This window comes from Megalobrama amblycephala, linkage group LG19, assembly GCF_018812025.1.
Source record: "Megalobrama amblycephala isolate DHTTF-2021 linkage group LG19, ASM1881202v1, whole genome shotgun sequence".
In the NCBI taxonomy this organism is placed as follows: domain Eukaryota; kingdom Metazoa; phylum Chordata; class Actinopteri; order Cypriniformes; family Xenocyprididae; genus Megalobrama; species Megalobrama amblycephala.
The window spans coordinates 34,108,313-34,127,782 of NC_063062.1; the positions used below are offsets into that span (position 1 = coordinate 34,108,313).

Sequence of the window (19,470 nt, forward strand, 5' to 3'; positions counted from 1 at the left end):
TTTTCTTAACATCAGAATGATGGAGTAATTTGGAAACTTCTGGTGGATATCACTAATCATCCACTTTCTCTATCCACTCAAACATTTTCCAAATAACAGCAGAAATAGCCAATATAAATGGCAGAATATGTCATGAATTCCACAGCCAAACACAAAACCTCTTTCAAGAGTATAAAAATATTTCATGTTTTTCCTAACCTGTGAGTCACATTTGTCCTGTGACCATACTGTGCATGCTAATGCATTTGTGCATTTCTTTAAATGTATTTCCACATGCATGTCATTATTTCATCATGATTATATCATGTAATTGACTTTGTTTACTTGTGTGTGGACACATATGACAACAGAAAATCAACACAAAAAGTGATTTCACTAGGGGGCGATCTAACCTCATCATGGTCCAGTGACACTCAATCTCATAAAATGTCCCCTGAATTCCACTAAAGTATAGTAGAGCCTGCATCCAATCCAGCAATAGTGGAAAAACAAAACAAAACAAAAAAAACAGAAATTTGACAAAAGTGAAACTGAAACTGAGAGTCAGAAATATGTATCAGCTATTTCCACAAAAATTTGAAGCAACACAACTACATCTCAACATTGATAATAATGTTTCTTGAGCAGCAAATCAGCATATTGAAACGATTTCTGAAGGATCATGTGACACTGAAGACTGGAGTAATGATGCTGAAAATTCAGCTTTTCCATCACAGGAATAAATTACATTTTAAAATATATTCAAATAGAAAACAGTTATTTGAAGTTATAGTAATATTTCACAATATTAGTGATTGTACTGTATTTACTGTAACATAGCCCTGGAGAGCATAAGATACTTCTTTCAAAAATATCTTGCCAACCACAAACGTTTGAAAAGAGGTTTAAGTATTTAATAAATAAAGCAACAAAACCAGAATGAAGTGATTCTATACATGCCATTTCTAATTCAACCAGAGGAAAAGATCCTTAAAAATTAAGTATCATAATTAATTGCTACTACAGTGGTTCCTGGTAATAATTAGTCATGTTGGAAAAACTGTTAAGTCTGCTGTATCTGCAGTGACAAACCTCGGCACACTCAAAATATGTCTAAAAGCAAGTCAGTTTATCAATGTTGAAACTAAATTCTGTTTAGGCCAGCCGCTATTATTTTGTATTGAATGTAAAAAAAAAAGAAAAAAAAAAGGGATCAACAGCTAAATTGTCTTATTACTGGTAAATGTCTTTACAATACTCTGTATGAATATGTTGAAAAATTATAAACTTATTATAATAGAAAAATGCAATTTTACATGATGGATATAGCTCGATAGTCTGTTCACTCAGCGGCCATATTTGCAACATCTTCGGGCAGCTATTTCAGGCATCCATGACCAAGTCATATCTATTTGAATGGGGGAATCTTGAAATCTCAAAAACTGCTTGGTGAACTCACAATTAAATAACATATTTCAAATCAGCAACAAAATCTGACACGAACTGTCCCATAAATGTTGTTTCTTATGCTCAAACATCATTTAAAGGTGCCCTAGAATTAAAAATTGACTTTATCTTAGCATAGTTAAATAACATTTAAATACCATACTTATGCGATTAGACATGCTGCATGACGAACACTTTGTAAAGAACAATTTTGAGGGTTATATTAGCCGTGTGAACTTTGTTTATGATGTTAAAGGCAAGCGCGAGCTCCGTGGGCGGGGAGCGTGAGCATTTAAAGGGGCCGCAGCCTAAATCGGCTCATATTTAATGATGCCCCAAAATAGGCAGTTAAAAAATGTAATAAAAAAAAAAATCTATGGGGTATTTTGAGCCGTTCTACGGCACCTTTAAAAAAAGCTTATTTTTCAGGCTAGACGAGTCAATGTGCATGTGCAGTCCTAAGCGCGAGTCTCAGGTTTCTATGGGAACCGGAGCTTCTAACAGCAGCTGCAGTGACGCAATGACTTTATCGATCAGCGACTGGCACTTTTACTTAGAAGGTGGGACATATTCCGCCATATTGTGCGTTGCATTTTCTCCCATTCATAACTAATAGGAGTGAACCGTATTTCTATATCTATAGTCTTTGTTATCATCCATCTCTAATCAGCTAAATGTGACTATAAGGTATGATATTACTATATTATAGACATTAACATCATGATTTTCTCATAAGCTGCTTTGAAACAGTTTTTATTTTGAAAAGCACTATGAAAATGAGTTTACTGATTCTATTTTCCCATTCTTGGTAGGTGGAATGTTTCATTTCGTTCAATCATCACATTTTACATCTATTAATATTTTGCACTTTTATCCGAAACAACTTATAATGCATTCAAGGTGCTATATCGTGCATATATCATTATATGTATTCAAGATAGATAGATAGAGAACCAGGTTAAGGTCTGGGGGTCTTACTAGTACTGTTAAGACGTGTTTGTTTTGGATTAGTGCACACTGGCACTCATCTCATCAGTGTAAGTGTAGGGACAAATGCCTGATCTCAAGCTATATATATATCTAACCCCTCCCTACCTAAATACCCAGAATTGTCCAGATCTGATGAGATGGACATTTTCGTGTAATAAAAGAGCACAGAGAGTGCAATGAATGTTTAAGAAAGCCAATTCTGAACGTATAGGCACCATCAGATAAGATCCATACAAGCTGGTGAGTGCACACCTGGTGCGTGTGCCAGGCCGGATGAGTCTGCTCACTGCTCTGACGTCACCAGCCCCACCATACTAATCGACACAGACACTAATCCAGCTCTTCTATAAAGCCTTTCTCCTCTGCTCAGGAGGGGGAGAGAGAGAGGCCGGGAGAGGAGTTTAGGATAAAGACAGTAAGGCAATCATAGAGGGACATGACTGCTTGATGTGCTGGGACATTTCAGAGCTCGATTGGAGTATCAGCTTGCAGTATTTTTCCTATTGTGCCTGTCATTAACCCAGAGTTACAGGCCTTCATTGAGCACTGCACTCTCAGGCATCGCACTGGACGGACGGTGCCCCCCGATGGGGCCTGTGGAGGGGCAGTGCTGTGGGAGCTGCCCCTCTCTACCCCCTATTATCATGCCTGGCATGAGCAGCGTGGAGCTCTGCACCAGCCAAGAGGACGACTGCCTTCCCACAGATGGGTAGGACCCCATACAAATTCTGTGTGTGTTTTTGTGCAAGACTGAACAGATGGCTTGTGTTGGATATATGTAATAGGGGACAAACACTTATGATGTTAATGCCTTTCTGGCCTAGGATGTGGTAGGTATGCTGGATTTATATCTTAATGGCATGTCTGCAAACAGATGATGATGATGATTTTGCTTTTCACTGTAAATAATGTCAGCAATTTTCAAGGAAAAAATACATATATAATTTGTAATTAAAATGAATATACATTTTTACAGTAAAATGTAACTTAAAGGGGACCTATAATGCCCCTTTTACAAGATGAAATGTACATCTCCAGAATGTGTCTGTGAAGTTTCAGCTCAAAATACCCCACAGATCATTTATTATAACTTGTCAAATTTGCCCTATTTGGGTGTGAGCAAAAACACACCGTTTTTGTGTGTGTCCCTTTAAATGCAAATGAGCTGCTGCTCCCAGCCCACTTTCCAGAAGAGGGCAGAGCTTTAACAGCTCTGTTGCTCAACAACAACAAAGCTGGAGAATCTCACGCAGCCAAAATGAGGATTGTCAGTAACGGTGTTCAGCCTTACATTGTTCAAACCGGAGTCGACACTGATGGAGAGACTCAGGAAGAAGTTACAACTTTTAGAATGAATCTGGACTACTACAGCTGCCAGTTTTTAATGTAAAAAATAAAAAATAAAAAATAAAAATAGGTACTGTGATATCTACATGATATATTAAAAGATGGAAATGTATTACATCCTTCTTTACCTGCATACAGTATACTAATGTAAAGCAATATATACATAAGTATAGTGTACATAAGTATACTTAAATATACATAAGTATATACATAACAATATATACATAAGTATACATAATATATACACCTTATCACTGCAAAATGTAAACTGTATTAATCGCACAGCTCTCTATATAAAGTTGGATATGAATTATATCAAACATTATTCGCATATACAGTACTCTTACGTAAACCAATATACCCTATATAGGAAATTTCTACTGCCTGAATTTTTTATTTCATCGCAAAATGTAACTATATTATCACACAGCTCTTTTTATGAAGTCGATTATAGTTTATTTTATAGTTTCTTTCTATAGTTTATAAGTATGTATGTCCAACTTTATCCTGTATACTCACATAAAGCAATGTATACTATATATGGCAAATCGTAACTGTTTATTGCTTGTATCATCACAAAAATGTAAACTATATTATCACTCAGCTCTAAGCTGCTACAACTATACGGCATGAAGATATTAAAATACTATTACATTAAAATCATGGTTTTCTGTAAAGCTCCTTTTTTTCCCCATTCTTGAAAGTTGGGTTTGGAAAACATTGTACATTATTAATTTTTAGCACTTTTATTACCCAAAACAACATCTTCAAAGTAATTACAGTGCTAACCGAAGTTAGGTAAAGAAACTTATGATCATTTTGGGGTGACAGTAATTTTAGAGCTATTTTCTCAGTTTAATCAATCTGACATTTACCATGATATTGGTTATAGTTATAAGACTCTATGTGCTAGTTGTTCGAAATGGCCACAAAATGATTAGCGATAATGTAGGTAATGGCCGTAAGGTGCGGTAAAATCCAGCTGCTGAACAAGAGACTGTGTGTCCTCAATCCGTGAGCTAACCTGCCAATAGCATGTGTAGCTGCTGCCTCGTGTCGGAGCGAAATCTGTTCCGTTAGCTTGTTAATGACTTACCACAGACAGCAGGAGGGGTAGGCAGGATTACACTGCTAACTGCTAGGCAGCTGTCGTCAGAGAGACATTAGCAGACAAGTGACGTCCTCAGGTTTTGAGTGAAAAAACGGTTGTTTCACAAACAATGAAAGCAGTGGTGAAGTTCCTCTTTTGATGAACTGACTAAAAGAGAACAGAATACTGAATAAAAAAAAAAATGCGATTTGAACCCAAAATCAATGTTTCACATCTATATATCGATTCATTTGGTAAGTAGTCCTGTCAGGATAATGTTCAGTCAGCTGGTCATTATAACAGAACGAACCCCTTTCAGCTACATTATCACATTATCCCTATGTCAACTTCGAAAGAAAGATGAAAAGGTTAAATAAAGTTCAGAACATCAGGTGTTCAATTCTGATACTTTATCATTTTGATCTGTGAAGTATGAACTGTAAACACGCTGTGGCTTTTCAGAGAGAGCTGAAATTCATTTCACTATAACTTCCGTTTCAGATGGCTTAAGCCACACACACACACACACACACACACACACACACACACACACACACACACACACACACACACACACACACACACACACACACACACACACACACACACACACACACACACACAAAAGCATACACTGTGGAAGTAAAAAAAGAGGATTTTGTTTATCAGACAGGTCTTCAGGCTTCCTTAATCCCTGTCCAGCCCCTTTGGGAGAGTATAAACAGATCTGGAACATGAAGGGCAAAGAATTAAAGAATAATATCCTTAAAAGACACACAAGTGTGTTGATCCTGAGGACATTTAGAACATAACACACTTTTCACACTCTCACTAGTTTAATTAGTCTACTAATGTCCAACAGTAGGTTAACTATATCAGTTAATAGCTTTGAATCAACTTGATTTTGATTTTGGAAATCCCAAGCCCTAAGCTACAAGCTTTCGCGGTACGTTGTGTGCTTTTTTTTAATATGAAACAAAGTCTAAGCCTTCGGTGAAAGCAGTGACAAACAGAATAATTAATACAAAAAAAGTGATTTAAACACAAAATCAATGTTTCACATCCATATGAATAAGTTAAAAACATTCACTGAACATTATTTGTAGCGGGCCTCCCATCCAATAATCTCAATAAGCTTTGTACTTTATCACTTTTATCATTTTAAATTCTGTCAGTTATATCATTCAAATAATAAATAGCCTGTTCTGACGCTCTTTAATGGGTCGTGACAGATTGCTGTATCCCTTCCGGTCAGGCTTATATACTCTTTGGGTGAAGCGGCACGTGAACCGACCATCACTTCCCCTTCATACTAATTAAAGCACAAAAACATGAATGAACGTCAAAAAATATGTTGAAAGAAAAATTACAACTTACTGAAATGTACCCTGTTTTAATTGCCCAATCAGTGTTTGCACCACAGAAAGACGTCAATAAATCAACTCGTGTGCAAAAAGGCATTTTGCTAAATATGCACTATATTACATATGAATTATTTTTACTTAAATAATAAAAACATCAGTTATACATGTTAATTTGAATAAATCTGTAATGAAAATGTTTTAACGACAGCCACCACTTAAATGTTTACATTTCAACAACGAGTATAAACACTATTAAAAAGCTGAAAAACTTAAGTGCAATTTAAATGTAAATGCATGTTTTTATTTGAGTGTTCAATCTAAAAATAAATAGCAACTGAATTTACTGACAGGGTTTCTTTTAGTTTATAGCTATAGCATCAGTTGAGGCATTGTTTTCCTAAATGGTTTAAATTGATTTTTACTCTTTGTTTAACTCAGGGGGTCCAAACCTGCTCCTGGAGGGCCACTCCTGAAGAGTTTAGCTCCAACCCGAATTAAACACACCTGAACCAGCTAATTAAGGCCTTCAGACTCAGTAGAAACAAAGCTGCTTTAAAGTAAGCCTCAAAGGTTAGCAAAACATCAACAAAATGCAAAAGCAGTATGCAGGGAAAGAGACCAGAGGCCGTTTTTTTAATGGATGTCAAAGGAGGAGATGATTCACTACGCTGAATAAACTGCTTTTGTAGGAAAACAGCTTATCCTTTAATGAAATGACAGCCTATCAGATAATCTTCAGTTTGCCTTTAAACTTAAAAAAAAAAAAAAATAAATAGTTTTGATCTATTTTTGGAGTTTACACCTCCAAAAAAAAGAAAAAAAAAAAAGAAAGAAAAGGAAATTGTCACAGACAATTTTACAACTGATAGGATTCGGTTTACAGCACACCTCATTCATTCCTATGTCCACAAACAGTGATTGACTCACACAACTCTTGAAATTCAATGATGGCGAGGCTGTAATATGATTGGTTAACAAGGCGCATGTGATCCAAGTTGGCTGTTACACTTTCTCCAATGGTAGAGCCACAGACCCTGCTATCTCACTATAAAATATAATACCAACTCTGTTAGAAACTAAGGGGCTGTTTACATGACATTCCTTTAGTCGTTTTGGCAGATCCATGTGAATGGGGATTGTTTTGACAATGTTGTCAGCTGTACAAAGAAAAAACCTTAAAGGATTAGTTCACTTTCAAATTAAAATTTCCTGATAATTTACTCACCCTTATGTCATCCAAGATGTTTATGTTTTTCTTTCTTCAGTCGAAAAGAAATTAAGGTTTTTGATGAAAACTTTCCAGGATTTTTCTCCATATAGTGGACTTCAATGGAGCCTAAATGGTTGAAGGTCAAAATTACAGTTTTAGTGCAGCTTCAAAGCTTTCTACATGATCCCAGATGAGAAATAAGGGTCTTATCTAGAGAAACCATCACTCATTTTCTTAAAATAAATAAATATATAAATTATATAAGTTTTAACAATAAATGTTCATCTTGAACTAGCTCTCTTCTTTTTCTTCTCTATTTGAATTCCAGCAGTGTAGACACTGCTAAGTGTATTACTGCCCTCCACAGGTCAAAGTTTGAACTAATTGTTACATACTTGCACTAGCATATTGTATATGACAATTTAGTTCAAACTTTGACGTGTGGAGGGCAGTAATGCACTTAGCAGTGTCTACACTGCTGGAATTCTAATAGAGAAGAAGAAGAGAGCTAGTTCAAGACGAGCATTTATGGTTAAAACGTATAAAATTAAAAAAAAAAAATTAGAAAATGAGCGATGGTTTCTCTAGATAAGACCCTTATTTCTCATCTGGGATCGCTGTAAACTGTAATTTTGACCTTCAACCGTTTGGAGGCCATTGAAGTCCACTATATGGAGAAAAATCCTGGAATGTTTTCATCAAAAACCTTAATTTCTTTTCGACTGAAAAAAGAAAGACATGAACATCTTGGATGACATGGGGGTGAGTAAACCATCAGGAAATTTTAATTAGAAAGTGAACTAATCCTTTAATTTTTGTGTACATCGTTGTCATGTAAATGTGTTGGAGCTGGTTAGACCTAAACTCTGGAGGATGGTGGCCCTCCAGAACCAGGATTGGACACCCCTGGTTTAGATAATCTCACTGATGACCATGTAGTAATTAATTACTAGGAATATTCATAGACTATCATTAAATGTCTGGATCGGGACAGGGGTAAAATATTAACATCTTTACTTAAAAAAGTATTTGAAAATAGCAACAATAAATGATGGGAAAAAAACAAGAAACACAAATAGACTTATTTAAAATAGAAGTTCACTGCATTTCATAATAAACTACAGGGGCACGTTCAAGCTCAAACCGGTGCGCAACGGTTTGCTACGTTTTCCGGGTTGAAGGACATGTTTCCTGGAAACGGTGTGCAACGGGTTTGAGACACGTTTTCTTTTGTTTGGTGTGTGTGTCAGAAATGTCATCCCAATCAGCGGCAAGATGTATATAAACCACGTGGTATTAAAGAGACAGCTCGCACAATGGGTATTAATGTAACAAAAATACTATACTTATATATTTTGCTATTGTATTGTGAAGTGACACTTTAATAAACTTTTCTATACTCCTCTGATTATATAATAGTAAATATTACAATATCATAGCACAACAACAGTGATCAGCAATAAGCCTAATACAAACAATAAAAATAATATAGATCAACACAGTCTCGGAGGTAAGAAGTGGATTATCCTTCACCTGAAATGTTTGTCTTTTCATGCTGAAATGCGAGGCAAATGTTGTATCACAATAAGTAGAAGTTTCCACAAATCCCTTCACTTGATTGAGATGTTCTCTTTTATTCTGGACGGCAAGGGCAGTGACTGTAACATCAAGCGTATTTTGCAGTATTAAACACATATTTATACCGATTTAATCAGGCTCTGAAAATTCTTCAAAAAGAACACAAAGAATGTCCTTCTTAGCTGCCATAGTTGCAACTCTTGCGTCATCAGAACAGGGTGTTCAATGCACCACCGTTTCTGTTTAAAAAAACATTTTGCAACGTTTGTCGGGGCTGACCGCAGCCCTGATAATGATCTGCCTACATCGAAAAAGTCCCGTTTAGCACTTCTTTTTTCCTGCTAAGATTTTTTTTTTGCCTTATTTGTTTGAACTGCTGCAAGACATTTTTACACAATAACTAGATGCCATTCTATTAATCAAACTAAACATGATATCATGTGACATGTAGCACAGAGTTGCATAGTGCATGTTGTTTTACATACTACTTAAAAACAGGGCAGTGCATAATGCACCATTTTTGGTAAATAGTTTTCATATCTGCAGTGATGATGACCCATAATGCAATGCTCTTATCCAATCTGCTGCTAATGAAAAATGACTATATGAGAACATAATCCATTTTGATATAATCGGTCCCTGGCTGTCTGTTATAAGCATTGTAATCCGGGCGTTCAGCAGAGGCTTGAGAGTGGAACGATTAGTCACAGGTCACCTGAGAGCAACTGCGATTAGCAAATCCTACATAGGCTACACCAACAGACCGCCTTGTTTCTTAGCATTATTTTTTTAGTTCATGTGCCTCGTAATTTTTAATCAAAATAACCTCCCTCTTGCAGAGACATCTCTTGTCTTCTCTGATGATGTGTTTACTGGTGTGAGGGCGGGGCAACCTGTCACTCACATGAGATCCACCAATAGCAAACCACAACCATCTAGTCAATTCCCCACAGAGAAAATGAAGTCCTGCCCTACAGTTTTTATTGTTCGAGAAGCCGTTTCACTTGGATATTTGCACAATAGGGAGGAAAGACTTTCGCAACTTTCGTTGCGTCCTGATTTAAGCAAGGTTGTTGTTCGGCAGGTGATATTCAAACCAATACTGATACAACAGTTTGATAAACAAGACATTTTGGACCTAGTATTGCCATTTACTTTGTGTGTTTTTGCTCCACCAACGACAATCATTCTAAATGAAGTCAAAGCAGAATCTCCAAGCAAAAAACTTTGCCGGTGTTTCGTTCCTGAATGAATCTGCGTTATTGAATGAATCAGTTCAGTAAATTATGCATACTCACTCATAAAGACTGTGGCTGAATTTAGAATAGCATTCTACTCATACTATTTCCACCAGATAAAGGTTAATATAAAGTAGCAACTGTAAGAATTGCATGTTAGTATACTATTCCTAATTCAGGCACTTAAAGGGACAGTTCACCCAAAAAAGAAAATTTGACTATCTTCTTTCAGACAAACAAAATCAGAGATATATTTAAAAATACCCTGTCTCTTCCAAGCTTTATAATGGTAGTGAAGGGGGATGAAGAAATGCATCCACATCCATCATAAAGATAATCCATACATCTCCAGGGGGTTAATAAGGGCCTTTCTAAAACGAAGTGATGGGTTTTTGTAAAAAAAAAAAAAAAAAAAATCATATTTATCATATTTAAAACTTCATAAACTCAAATAACTAGCAGAAGGCTGTACGCATACTGTGCAAGTCGACTTGCGGCACAAGAGTAACCCCTGACACTATGTATGATGTAGGACGTAGGAGTATCGTAAGCTCAGACACCTCTCGCGGTTTTAACAAATACGGCTGGGCAACAAACTCAAGCTCCGCTTCTCTTATATCGAAATCTGACATTTTTTTCCCAAAATTTCTCATTTTAGACATGCTCTTCGCTCTATCCTCTAAGCTTCCGTGTTTGTCATCGCATCATGCATTGGGTCAAAGGTTACTCTTCTGCCGCAAATCGATGCATACGGCTGGCTGTCTGCCAGAAGCTGCTTATTTTAGTTTATAAAGTTTTAAATATGGATATTTTTCTTACAAAAACCCTTCGCTTCACTTCAGAAGGCCTTTATTAACCCCCTGGAGCCGTATAGATTATGTTTATGATGGATGGATGCATATTTTTGGGCTTCAAAATCTCGCCCCCCATTATAAAGCTTGGAAGAGCCAGGATATGTTTAAATACATCTACGATTGTATTTGTCTGAAAGAAGATAGTCATATCGGTTGAATCAATCAGTTATAAAGTTAAGTTGCCGCCACCTACTGGTGTAATGATATAACCTACAGAAAGAGTCCAAGCTTGCATACTTTTGTAGCTGCTAATCTACATTACCCCATCATTAATGCACAAGCAGAGTCATTCAGTCCTAGTGGGTAGTGAGTATACTAAAGTGAGAGCAATGAGTAGTAGCTGTGACTGTTTCATTGCTATTCCAAACTTTTACATTTATTTTATTTTTACATATTCTGTGATGTCACTATAACAGAGGGATGGGGTACCCAGAAGCCCAGGCCATGGATGAGTTTCCAGCACAGAGAAAAGGGGACAGGGTGCCCTTTCAGGTAACAAACCCATCTGTCATACTTTTATCTTTTCTATGAAGTTTGAATCTATATATTAATTTAATACCCAATTATTTTTTAAAGTCACACATGTTCAACACTTTAAACAAAAAAGCAATCTCTTTTTTGCTCTTCTTTTTTTTAAATAATTGGGGCTATCTGTTATTTGGCATCTGTATGACCCACAATTTATATAATCTCAGTAAAATGAAATCTATACTTACAGCTAATGTCCTACTTCTGCAATATGCAGTAACATTTATCATGTAGCTAGCTCTAATGCTGTGCTTTAAAGGGATAGTTCACCCAAAACTTTAAAAATACTGTCATCATTTACTCTTCCTCAAGTTATTTATTTCTTCTGCTGAACACAAAATAATTTATTTTGAAGAATATTGGTAACCAAACAGTTACTTATTAATATATGTTAGTTATATATTAACATATATAAGTATTATTAACATATATAAAAACTCACTGTTTAGATTTTAATAGGCAAACACTTAAGAATCTATGAATGGATCATTATTACAGTGATTATTATGTTTCTAGCTTGTTATATGTTTGGCAATGGTTCTTTTAACCCTTAAAGATGGAGTGTGTAGCTTTTCATTTCCTAAACAACCATGCAAGAAGACACATCATGGCCATATTCCAGGATGACAATGTCAAGATTCACCAGGGTTAAAATTGTGAAAGAATGGTTCAGAGAGCATGAAGAATCATTTTCACACATGAATTGGCACCTCTGAGTCCAGACCTTAATTTCATTGAAAGTCTTTGGGATGTGCTGGAGGAGACTTTACAGAGTGCTCACCTCTTGCATTAGAGGTTTTTGTACCTCTTTTATGTAAATTTATGTACAGTACAGTCCAAAAGTTTGGAACCACTAAGATTTTTAATGTTTTTAAAAGAAGTTTCGTCTGCTCACCAAGGCTACATTTATTTAATTAAAAATACAGTAAAAAACAGTAATATTGTGAAATATTATTACAATTTAAAATAACTGTGTACTATTTAAATATATTTGACAAAGTAATTTATTCCTGTGATGGCAAAGCTGAATTTTCAGCGTCGTTACTCCAGTCTTCAGTGTCACATGATCCTTCAGAAATCATTCTAATATGCTGATTTGCTGCTCAATAAACATTTATGATTATTTTCAATGTTGAAAACAGTTGTGTACTTTTTTTTTCAGGATTCCTTGATGAATAGAAAGTTCAAAAGAACAGCATTTATCTGAAATACAAAGCTTCTCTAGCATTATACACTACCGTTCAAAAGTTTGGGGTCAGTAAGAATTTTTATTTTTATTTTTTTGAAAAGAAATTAAAGAAATGAATACTTTTATTCAGCAAGGATGCATTAAATCAATCAAAAGTGGCAGTAAAGACATTTATAATGTTACAAAAGATTAGATTTCAGATAAACACTGTTCTTTTGAACTTTCTATTCATCAAATAATCCTGAAAAAAAATATTGTACACAAATATTTTGTACAATTGTACACATTAAATGTTTCTTGAGCAGCAGATCAGCATATTAGAATGATTTCTGAAGGATCATGTGACACTGAAGACTGGAGTAATGATGCTGAAAATTCAGCTTTGCCATCACAGGAATAAATTACTTTGTGAAATATATTCAAATAGAAAACAGTTATTTTAAATTGTAATAATATTTCACAATATTACTGTTTTTACTGTATTTTTAATTAAATAAATGTAGACGAAACTTCTTTTAAAAACATTAAAAATCTTAGTGGTTCCAAACTTTTGGACTGTACTGTACCTCTTGATGGACATAACATCACAACATTTATTTCCATCGAGAGGTACATGTTTTTTTGGTCAAGTTCTTGTATTGACAATGCAAGAGGTGAGCACTCTGTAAAGTCTCCTCCAGCACATCCCAAAAACTTACACTGAGGTTAAGGTCAGTGCCAATTCATGTGTGAAAATGATTCTTCATGCTCCCTCCCAACAATTCTTCCACAATTTGAGCCTGATGAATCTTGACATTGTCATCCTGGAATATGGCCATGATGTGTCTTCCTACATTGTTGTTTAAGAAATGAAAAGCTACACATTCCATCTTTTAGGGTTAAAGGAACTGTTGCCAAACATATACCATGCTAGAAAAATAATAATCACTGTAATAATGACCCATTCATAGACTCTTAAGTATTTGCCTATCAAAATCCAAACAGCGACTCTTTTTTTGGCCGGGCGGTGTATAAGCCTATAATACTTGTATATTAACATATAAGTATTAAAGGGATAGTTCACCCAAAAAATGAAAATTGTCATCAACAATTTGCTTACCGACATTCTTCAAAATACCTTCTTCAGTGTTCAGCGGAAGAAAGAAATTCCTACAGGTTTGGAACAACTTGAGGGTGAGTGAATGAGGATACGTTTTTGGGCGAACTATCCCTTTAAGGGGGTGTGTCTTAAAATTCAGTCGAAAGTTTATTGGTTACTTCCACATGTCAACTGTCCAATGGCAAATGGATTAAGAAATGCAATGGGTCAGTTCTTTTTAAGCTGGGTCGATTTTGTCCACAATATGGCGATCTGAGACAAATTTTTTGAATCCTAAAAGATTCCTCTGATCCAAGGCCAAAATCTGTAGTCTTTGATCGTTAGTTTGACATGTTCACTGATAGCAATAGCTGCTTATTGACTATTGTGATCAAATTTTACCTTCAATGAAATTGATGATGTAAAACGCGTCTTGACTGTTGTACAGTCTGACATTAAAGACACCTGAGATCCCACATTGGGACATGGCATGCAGTGGGAATCATATAGTCCAACAAGCAACAGTCATATAAAGAACTATTATAAATTGTAGAGTGTGCACCCAGGACGTGAACACCTCCGAATATAATTCGGAATGCAGTCACGTGAATGCAGCATAAGTATATTATTCATGAGTTGATTCACCTCAAAAACTGAGTTTGGGTTTCATGAGTTTGGGGGCGGAACTATCTGTTTGTGCGAACAGTAAAGGGAGTGTTTGTGAAAACTGTTTGGAAACTGTTTTTGCAGTTCCATCTGGTGCCACTAGTTGTTCACTGCAGCTTTAAACCTTATTTGTGGCTTTAAAAGCCACATATTGCAGATTTAAGTCATGTGGTTATGTTTTAGCAATGCTTATTCATTATAGCGGTTCCCTCAGTAGTTTTTAAGCAAGAGATCACAAAGAGTGGCAATAATGTTATCATGTGCTAACACATTCACAATCGTGTTGAGTTTTCATCAGTCATTTTGAGCCAAACATGACTGATCTAATGCAACCTCAAACAGGAACCACTGTTGTGCAAACACTATTCAAGACTTAATGGCTATTTCTCCTACTTATATCATTCTCTCTCTTCATCCTTTCTTTTGTAGATCTTCCCAGATCCGGTAGAAGTAGTTTTGAGTACTGAAGGCACTCTGACCTGCGTGCCGCAGGGGAAGGAGCGTCTGCCATCCATTGTGGTGGAGCCTACTGATGTCAGTGAGGTGGAGAGCGGTGAGCTGCGCTGGCCCCCAGAAGACATGGACTTCGATGAAGATGAAGATCTGTTTTTGGAGCAGTGCATCCCACCTGCTAACATTGCCGACTGGGGGGAGGATGAAGAAGAGAGCTCTGTCATTGAAAACCACCAGCAGACCACTTCTCTGTTAGGTACTTCCAACAACTTTCACAACCATTCAGAACAATAACTAGGCCAACACTATTTTTTTAAGATTTGGAGGGAAATCTGTTGTTTTCAGTTGTACTGAACATGGTAAAACATGTTAAACAGAGCTGAGAGTACTACACTCTTAAAGAGGCTGCATTTTTGTAGGCTAGCATCACTCTGGTTTCCTCGACAAAAACCCAATAGGATTTTTCCATTATCTTGTGGATTATTGCAGATAATAAGGTCTGTGACTAACAAAAGTTCATGTTTCTATTTTATTTATCATGATAATCTTTATAAATTAACATAAATCTTATGAATTTTAAATCCTGGATAAATAGCTTCAAGTAAAAAGCTAAAAGTAGGCTATAATATCCAAGACAACCTCTGTAGTCAGACACTTGTTAGCAACTGTTTTTTTTTTTTGAGAAGTAAAAGCTTCACAACAAAACATTACTGATGTATGTTACTAATGTATTACTGATGTATTTTATGTCATAGAATAAAATGGAAAATATCTTGAGCTTGTGTTAACCACAGACCTTAATTCAGGCATTTAACCAAAAAACCCTATAACAAGTAACACAATTAGTTACTTTTTAAAGAGAGTAACACAATATTGTAATGCATTACTTTAAAACAACATTTAAAATAGGTATAATATAATAAATATATTATACTTATGTTTTAATATAGCAAGTATAATAAATAAGTAGCCTATTATAAATAAAACATAAGTGTAATATATTTAATTATAATCAATATGTGTTCTTTACTAAATAGGCTGAAATAATGCAAATTCATAACTTTAACAAACGATGACTTTAATGATTTTAACATTAGTTGCAGTAGGTCTGTCTTTAACGGTTTATATGTTTTCATAAAAAAATTATTTCCCTATGAACAAAATTAAATAATATGAAAATAGTTTCAGGTAGCATATGACATGTTTTATCATTTGATTTAGTCTAGTTAGTGTTGTATCAATTACAATGTGATTTTTGGTGTTTAAGATCTGGCAGCAAAAGCTTTGGGTGAGCGATTCGCAGACAGCTTTCCTTGCGCATGAAATCATCAATATGCCAGCAAACTGGAACAGTGATGACAATGCATTACAATAGAGCGTCGGCACCTGTTGTGGGTTACACTGCTCAATTTAAATTGTCAGTAGTACAGTCCGTGCTGTTCTGTGCGAGCATCGCTCCAATGTGGCATGGCCAAGCGCATTTTTGCTCATGAGGAGGATTTATTTTTATTTTATATTGATATTGGAATGCCCGTGAAGTACAAAGTTGTGACGAGTCAGAAGGGTATTGATCCACCTGCACTAAAGTATTATCTAGACAACAGTGGTGCAGCAGTAACAAATCCAGGAATCAGGCAGAGAGTCAGGGCAGGCAGCAAGCAAAACACAAACGATAAACGGACAAAGGGTCGGGGCAGGCAGTCACCTTGCAATAAGTCCATTTGTGATATTTCCTCACTACTAAATATTCCACGGTCAACTGTTAGTGGTATCATAACAAAGTGGAAGCAATTGGGAACAACAGCAACTCAGCCACGAAGTGGTAGGCCACGTAAAATCACAGAGTGGGGTCAGCGCATGCTGAGGCGCACAGTGCGCAGAAGTCGCCAACTTTCTGCAGAGTCAATAGCTACAGACCTCAAAAGTTTGTGTGGCCTTCAGATTAGCTCAAGAACAGAGCGTAGAGAGCTTCATGGAATGGGTTTCCATGGCAGAGCAGCTGCATCCAAGCCTTACATCAAGTGCAGTGCAAAGCGTCGGATGCAGTGGTGTAAAGCTCGCAGCCACTGGACTCTAGAGCAGTGGAGATGTGTTCTCTGGAGTGACCAATCACACTTCTTTGTCTGGCAATCTGACGGACGAGTCTGGGTTTGGCTGTTGCCAGTAGAACGGTACTTGCCTGACTGCATTGTGCCAAGTGTAAAGTTTGGTGGAGGGGATTATGGTGTGGGGTTGTTTTTCAGGGGTTGGGCTTGGCCCTTTAGTTCCAGTGAAAGGAACTCTTAATGCTTCAGCATATTAAGACATTTTGGACAATTTCATGCTCCCAACTTTGTGGGAACAGTGCACAAAGCAAGGTCCATAAAGACATGGATGAGTGAGTTTGGTGTGGAGGAACTTGACTGGCCTGCACAGAGTCCTGACCTCAACCAGACAGAACACCTTTGGGATGAATTAGAGCGGAGACTGTGAGCCAGGCCTTCTTGACAACATCACTGCCTGACCTCACAAATGTGCTTCTAATAAGAATGGTCAAAAATTCCCATAAACACACTCCTAAACCTTGTGGAAAGCCTTCCCAGAAAAGTTGAGGCTGTTATAGCTGCAAAGGGTGGGCCAACTCCATATTAAACCCTAAGGATTAAGAATGGGATGTCATTAAAGCTCATGTACATGGAAAGGCAGACGTCTCAAAACTTTTGACTATATATATATATATATATATATATATATATATATATATATATATATACATATATATATATACATATATATATATATATATATATATATATATATATATATATATATATATATATATATATATACACATTGTATATAGCTTATACATGGTTGTATATAGGCAGACGTGTTGCGTCAATTTAAAAAGGAAAAAAAGGGTCACACTCAAAAAAAAAAAAAAAATGTGAAAACCACTGCTCTATTCAGCGCCTAAACCTTATTTTTCACCACAGGAGGTAACGGACGTTGTGGTTGTAGGTCAAAATGGGTATGATGTAGCAACACCAAGTGTTTTTGACTTTTTCAACTTTTTCAAAAACAGCCCAATCATAGTTTCACAATATGCATGTATGAATGTATGAACTGACTAGTGCAATGCTCATTTTTAGTTTAATTTACATTAGAGAACTTTGGTTGTTTGTATTTGTATTTGTTTTAGTTTTGTTTCATTTTCTGTCTATCTGTCTGTCTGTAGATCTTCAAACAGATGACTTTAGGGACGACACCCCGACTCTACCTCCAGAGAGTGCTTCACCTCTGAACTGATGCCCACTGAACCCGTCCTGTTCTCAGGGTCTAACTTTAGATCACGACATGTTGAACCTGTGCTGCCACATTTCACGTAAATGACTATAGGACGCTTTCCTGAATTGCAGCTTACAGAAGAACTGATTGGGCCATGCAACTCTGATTTGGGTCTGACTGTGGTCACACATTAACACAAGATTCATCTGACACTTTTAGTACAGAAAAGAGAGCAACGGCAACTTGGAAGATTGTAGTCATCGTGAAATTATATATTGTAAAATAGTAGCTCATAAAGTCATAGGTTAATTTATTGCTTATCAGTTGTTTTCCCATTACTGTACTATATAGGAAAGTTTCTCCACAGTTGTCTTTTAAATTGCAAAAAATAGTTTCTGTATTTTTGGGTTTAAACCAGTCAGCATTTTCCTATTCCCCTTTATCACACAAATCTGAAAAATGCAGAGAAAAAAAGGAAGGAACATTACTGAAACATGGATTTTTTGTGAAGTATGTTATGGAGAAGTTGAAAATGCTTTGAAAGTACAGTTTTATTTTGTACTGCATTTATCCCCTTTTTTCTTTTACCCATGTCAGTTTTTGTGTTGATGTATTTCAGTCATGTCCAAAGTACATTTTAACCATCAAGTGCACCTCTGAATAGACAGAAAATCTTCAAACAGTGCAGTGTATTGTGTATGTTTTATACCAAACTGAAAAACATCAAAGTTTTACTCTGTGTAATGTTTTCCAAAGCAACTTTGTGAAGCATTTCTCTTTGCAATATGTACATACAATGTTTTTCCTCAAATGATTATTACCAAATGAAAACCATTTAAAGCAATAAAATACATCAGTGCCACTACTGAAAATCACTTTGTAGTTCAGATTCTTGTCTCTACACAACCATTCTGTCCAATTCCTGGCTATAAGGGAAAAGTAGACAACCTGAATGACATTTGCTGTCGCAGATCTGCACAACTTCACAACCAAAAATTCTGAGGTATTTATTTTTTACTCAGTTTTTTTCTTTTTTTTAAAAAACATGATTAGATTTGTACTAACTTCTTATTGGAAAGTGTTGAACTTCTTCATTTTTTGGACAAAAGAAGACAAAAAACAAAAACAAAAAACTGTTTCTTCATTGGTAACAAAGTAAGATTGCAGTTTTGTCTCTTTAAAATGAGATTTAT

General features: G+C 36.0%; 1 protein-coding gene across 1 annotated transcript; it reads left to right on the top strand.

Moving 5' to 3' along the window:
* The first annotated feature begins 2,670 nt into the window (after window positions 1-2,670).
* lbhl (LBH regulator of WNT signaling pathway, like) lies at window positions 2,671-19,152 on the top strand. The gene is made up of 4 exons (XM_048168282.1): window positions 2,671-3,124; window positions 11,513-11,588; window positions 14,987-15,266; window positions 18,228-19,152. The coding sequence occupies exons 1-4, from the start codon at window positions 3,003-3,005 to the stop codon at window positions 18,296-18,298; spliced, it is 549 nt and encodes a 182-aa protein (XP_048024239.1). The 5' UTR covers window positions 2,671-3,002; the 3' UTR covers window positions 18,299-19,152.
* Window positions 19,153-19,470: the final 318 nt, after the last annotated feature.